The sequence below is a fragment of the Caloenas nicobarica genome, chromosome 1 (genome assembly GCF_036013445.1).
Source record: "Caloenas nicobarica isolate bCalNic1 chromosome 1, bCalNic1.hap1, whole genome shotgun sequence".
Classification (NCBI taxonomy): domain Eukaryota; kingdom Metazoa; phylum Chordata; class Aves; order Columbiformes; family Columbidae; genus Caloenas; species Caloenas nicobarica.
In genome coordinates, this window is record NC_088245.1 from 33,293,745 (window position 1) to 33,300,203 (window position 6,459).

At 36.4% G+C, this 6,459-nt stretch overlaps 1 protein-coding gene across 2 annotated transcripts in view; it reads left to right on the forward strand.

Annotated features, from left to right (window-relative positions):
- The window catches only part of TMEM117 (transmembrane protein 117), a 226,276-nt gene extending 220,097 nt beyond the window's left edge, over positions 1-6,179 (forward strand). Inside the window, exon 8 of one of the 2 annotated variants that reach the window (XM_065646940.1) lies at positions 4,126-6,179. In XM_065646940.1, coding sequence (XP_065503012.1) covers positions 4,126-4,766 — 641 coding nt within the window. In that variant the 3' untranslated portion in view covers positions 4,767-6,179. The remainder of the gene's footprint in view (positions 1-4,125) is intronic. The other variant, XM_065646930.1, reaches the window with a different exon arrangement.
- Positions 6,180-6,459: the final 280 nt, after the last annotated feature.

The window sequence follows — 6,459 nt, forward strand, 5'->3', positions numbered from 1 at the left end:
GGCTAAACGGTGCCAGGTGTATGCTACTGTTCTTGGCCACACAGACCTCACTGGAGCAGAACCAACCCTAAAGCACTAGTGGTACTGATCCTACAGAAAATGGTTAAGAGACAAATTAAATGTCTTCATATTGTGGGAATCCATTTTCCCTTATCACTTTTCATCTGTAATGAAATTCGAAGTACTGTAAAATGAATTATAAATATATTTTAAGAAAATTAATATCTATAGTTTTGTAATATATTTATTCTGACTCTTCACAAAACTATAAGCTTGAGCTTGTTTATGCGTAAGATGAGAGGTCAGGAGTGACTTCTAATTTACAGAGTTTATTTCCTATATAAGCCTGATATATGACTTAAAGCTTGCTTTAAAAATTATGCTAAAATTCAGTTGCAATAGAAAATCATTTAATATATATAGATTATACACATGCATAATGTTAAAGCTTGGTCAGTATAATAAGTCTCAAAAATTACTTGTCATGGGGAATTATCATCAAATAGATGTTTGTGAGTGGAGACTGTCAGGCCTCTTGGTTCAGTCTGCTTCAACATGTTTATCACTGGTCTAGAAGGATTGCTTGGTAAACTGGGCTTATTTGGCTATTACACCTGTTAGCACAGCAGTAAAGTACGTGTCTTTTGGATAGACAGCAGAGGACACTATTGTAGAATGAGGCAAATACTTTCTGTAAGTAATGAAGACAGCACTAACTCCCAGTCATTTTGTGTCTAAGGAGATTAATGCAGCCTGTGGCTACAGGGAATACTGAGTAAGTGTAGGAAGATGTCATTGGATTCATACATGGTTATACTGAGACTGTTACTCATACACAGTGTTTGGTTCTGGTGACAACAGTTTTCAAAAGAAAAGAAAAGCTCATAGAGCTCATCAAGCATGACGGTGATGCAGAGGATAGAAAAATTGTCTAGAAATGAGAAATTTAAGGACTTCCAAGAAAATCCACTACAGAATAGATGCATGTCTCAGGCAAGTAGCTGCCACTTAGACATACAGCTAGTGATTCATCTTAATTAACTGGGGGTTTCAGATCTAAGCTGTTTGTCTAACTACCCTTTATAGTCCACACTGACCCAATGATCCCAACAGTGGAGCTTAGGACTGTGCTCCTGCCTAACTCTGTCTAGGAGCTGCATGGAGATTAAGTTCATGCTTTTAATGAAACAGGAATAATTGAAATGTTTATCTCTCTTGTATCAGGTGAGCACTCAAATTTTTAACATTTAAACAGATCCATCTTAGAAGACATTCACAGTTATGAAAACAGACTGTAGGGTAGACACAACGTGAAGCCTGAGATCAAGCACCTGGCTACCTCTGTTCAGTGTTTGCAGTGTTTTCTGCTAGCTTCTTAGTCAACATCTTCACCAGCAGCAGGCTGCCATCTCAAGTCTTACTCCTTAGAGGTGGTTTGCTCTGCATGTGTTGCATGTAGGACAATGTGGTCACACAGGTGGTTGTTATGAAATCCATGGGGTGTCAGTGGTAGATCATAGCTCAGCATTGCAATGTCTAAGTTTCCTTTGTCAGTCATACCTGAAACCTACAATCAAGAAAACTGTAACTATTTATTTATAAAGGCCATCTCAATAATGTCCCTGTTTCATTATACTTCTCATTTTGGTCTTTCAACTGTCTGTTTTCTCCCTACACATCTTCAGTCTTGCCATGTCTCACTGAAGGGAAAGAGCAACCCTAGTCCTACATAAGTTTTTCCCCCTCCTACCATCCTTAAGGTCTAGCATATCTCTCTGGAAAGTCACCTGTCTTGGCTCTGTGGAAACATAAAGTACCATAGATAATATTTTGATGAAGCCAATGGCAAAATAATTAGAAGATTTTTTTTGGATGAGCTTATGACGCATTTTCATGGGAAAAGAATATGGCTTAAGGAATTAACTTGGGGGCAATGCAGCAAGGGGTTGCTTTCTAGTTGAAACAACTTTCTGGTGGAAATGCAGAGAAACAGTTGATTAAAAAATGTTCTTTCAGAAAGTGCCCAAGAGAACAACCACAACAGAGAAAGGAAGTTTTGAATGCAGTTAATTCGTGTTTTCTTTCAAACTGGCCATGGATAAACAGAGAATGGTTCTAATGTTTGTTTCATTGTTATTTGTGTTTAACCTACTTTCTTAAGGAAGTGAGAATTATATGATCATGTTCTCTGTGTAGGTTGGTCTCACTCTCTATCCAACACTCAGTCAGCATCAAATAACTTTTGAACCCACAGCCAGTCTAAAAAAAAAATCGGGGGGCAGGGATCTGAAAAATAGTGACATTATCATTGTATCCTAAGAAATGGCAGTTAAGTAAAGGAGAATCATCTACCTTAGTGCCCAGCTGAGGAAAAAGCAGGAAGAAATCAGCTATTATATTCTGTTTGACAGCTGCCAATTTTTCAGTGGATATATGTGTCCCAGCCAGCCCATCAACACACACTATGCAAGATATATTCTGTCTGTTGAAAGGTCATACATTATGGGGAAGCCAGGGTTATTCTGATGGTGGGAAACACAGGAAATACATGGCAGAAATCCACAGGAAGCAGTATCAAACTAGATTGTATCATTTGTGATTGTATTTTATATTTGAGCATCATTTTCAGTGGCTTGGCGTTGATTCAAGGAACTTAAATATCATAAAGTGTGGTGATGATCTTCTAAAACCATATTTTTCTTTAACAAGTCAATTATAATATTAATGAAAACCCAGAGGGGGGGGTGGGGAAAAAGAGAAGTTATTCAGGAATTATGTTAACAGGATTGGCTGCAAGGTGTTTTCAGTGCAGTTTGTTTTCTGGATAGTGATAATAACACAAGGCAATGAACATTCTTGTTCATTTTCAGTCTAAGTATAATCTAGATTGAAGAGGACTACTAAACACTATTGCTGAAATACAAGACATTACCCTCTGCACCCTTCTGGAGCATTCTAGTCTTAAAATATGAAAACACAGACTTTCAGGAACCGGAATCCTTTTATTCTTTACCAAGCCAATGATCATTTGATACTCTGATGCATTCATTTTCTTTTTCACTTGAAACATACTTAAATACTATTCCAGCATAGACCAATATAATACATCACCAGCAGGAACATTCCTCCCTGAAGGTCCTTTCACATAATGCTGACATGTAGATTTGCTGGGTTCTGGGGTGGTACCAGTCAGCAGTGCACAAGGAAGATCTTCACATATGTCCAGCTAGAATGCAAGAGAGGCTTTGACTATGAAAATAGTGTAGTATGTTCTGTGTAATCATAGAATAACCTAGGTTAGAAGGGACACCTGGAGTTCATCTGTTCCAAAACCCTTCTCAAAGCAGAGCCAGTTGCATAAAGGTGTCTTTCATGTCTTTTGGATGCCTGGAGAAAGCATGCAAAAGAGTATTTTTAAATGATAAAAGGAGAAAGGTTTCCTCTGCCAGTAGTGCAGGAGCTCAATGTAAGACCATGAGTCACTCCTTGGAGGAGTTTCTCACTACACGTACTGTAAGAAAAGCTAAGCTGATTAGCCTCCCAAGACTACAATCAACCCTTGCTGTTTCCTGAGGGTGTAATATCTCTAAATCACAGTTTATCCAATTGCCCCTACCCGAATATGTCTGTGCACCATGGTTGGTATATCAAACAATCTATGTATATACTCCTAAAATTTGCATAATTGCTAAGCCCAAAAACTTCAGTCATTTCAGTCGTTCCTGGCATAGAATCAGTTCTATCAAATATGGCCTTTCCATGGAAAATTTCCATGTGACTATTTTTTAAGCCCTGGAATTAATGCTTTTTAAGGTTAATTGATCTGTACCACATCACCTAGGGGTCTAATCAACAGGTAACCTACAAACTGCAATGTGAATTCAATTGATATACTGCTGTGCTTGTGTTACAAAATTATTTTATTATGTGCCCAGACCTAATTGTGAAATACTAAGGGATATTCAGCATAAATCTGACTGTGGTGGAAATTTTATTACAGATTTGCTTTACAGATTAATAAAAAAAGGGATTTTTTTTTTCTCTGAGTAGCGTTTAGATATGACTTCATTTATACTACTTATAAAATGGATATATCTGGTGACAGAACTTTCTTTTTCCAAACAGGCAAGTGGTTTAACTACGGAATTATCTTCCTTGTTTTAATCTTGGATCTGAATATGTGGAAGAACCAAATATTTTACAAACCTCATGAATACGGTCAATATATTGGTCCTGGACAGAAGATCTACACAGTGAAGGACTCAGAAAGCTTGAAAGACCTTAATAGAACTAAGTTGTCTTGGGAGTGGAGATCCAATAACACTAACCCACTGACCAACCGGACCTACGCCGAAGGAGACATGTTCTTGCACAGCAGATTTACGGGCTCTAGCCTTGATGTCAAATGCCTGGCTTTTATTCCAAGTTTGCTGGCTTTTGCTTTGTTTGGTTTCTTCATCTGGTTCTTTGGGCGATTTCAGAAAACTGACCAAGGCATGGAGAATTTAGACAAATCTTACACAAGAATGAAACGAAAGTCACCGTCAGATCTGGGAATGACACGAGAAAATACACAGGTGTTAGTAGAAGAACCATCAAGTTTTCAAGAACCACATCTCGTGTCCATAAAATCAGACTTAAGTGAAATAGTTTTTAATTCTTCTCTCCTAACTTCTGAAAACTTGAATGCACAACTGAATGAACAAGATAGCCCTTTACAGCCAGTACCAGAGTCCTCTGTCCCTAAAAGTAATCCTGTCACATAGAGGGAAATACCCAGGAAAATCAGTTTAAATAAGCAGTTACTATAAGATTTCAGTTTTACCTTTTGTAAGTTAAGATTTACATAGCGTTTAGAATAAGAAACTCAACCTATACCAAAAGGTGCTGAGCATGCTTTTTCTAGGAATTTTGGGGTTTATTTGTATTATAGTACGTGCCTACTGTATATCTAACATTCCTTTATAGATGGCTTCCCAAAATTGCACAAGGTGTTTATTAATACATTACCTTAACTGTACAATAGTATATTAGATGATTACTTGCAGGTATAAAATTCTACCGTGGTGGTGCCTTGAGACATTAAACTGTTTTTTAACTCAACACCAGATGTATAGCACAGTTCTTCTGATCTCTTTTGCAGAGCTTTTTGTATATGGTTATTTCAAGTATCATTTGATGTCTTGACAGAGGAGATAAATATAGTTATTTCTAAAGAAGCGTTTCTGTTAGGACATCACAATTTGACTTTGTTATTTACTCATCTGTGAAGCCAGTGACTTTGATGACCAGACTGCAGAGAAGCATGTCAATTACCTTTTAATTTTGACTGGCTAGCTGCCAAACACAAATACAGATTTATTATGTGGTAAACAGCAGAGTGATAATACAGCACGGGTCACTACTTGTGAAAATATGACTTTCTCCATCAGTAATAGCAATTAGGTGATAAAGCCTAATTATATTTTTCCTAATTAAAGATAAACTGCTCCTTGATTACAAGTTTTGCCCTTCACCTTTTAGAAACAGAGGTGAAAATACGTGGTCAAAGCAACTCCCTCCATCATTATACCAAACCTATGCAACAGCAAAGAGCCAATGGAGCGATAACAGTAGAGGACACAAAGCCCATTAAATCCAGTATTTATGCGGATTGGTGCAGTTATGGTCATACTCCAAATACTGAAGAAATGTTTAAGGGTTTTAATTAAAACAGATTGATAACTGAATTTTATTGTATGCTTTTTTTTCCCCTTCATTCATTATCCATTAATAAGTGTAACCTGGAAGGAGAAACATAGAGAAACTGGGTTTTTTCCTTTTTTGAAGGGGACTTTCTAATGTGAATTCCTCTGTTGTATGATCAAACTATATGCACTAGTAAAATCGTATATCTAAACCATCAGAAAGACTCTGATTTGCCTCTAATTTAGTTCTATAAATTGTTGTTACAAGTTACTAAATAATAAGTCATTTTTAAGCCTGAATTATTTCCCTGCCATTTACTGTTGTTGCTGTATTTTGTCTTTGTGACTTTTTTATCTCCACTGTTTTGATCTATCTGCTTTTAAGTTTTTGGAATGCTGAATTTGGCATGCATAATACAACTGTGCATTTATTAACTGTCACTTGAGAGCCAATTTTAATAAACATCATTCAACAATTGTTTATGATGAGGCAGGAACATACTCTGTTAGTTTTGCAATTTTTTTTAACATTTTACCAATTCATTGTCCTATTTAAAATCATAAACATTTCTGACACTAAAAAAGACAGACAGTATCACAGTAATGTCAGAATCAAATATTTTCCCCATGGAACATTTAATATTTCATCAGGAGAAAGATCATTTTATAATCACACTAAATTTTTATCCATTACAAATTATGACTAAAAATAAATGTGTAGCTTTTGCCTACTGCAGCCTATAAACTTATTTAATTGACACGATATAGTCAA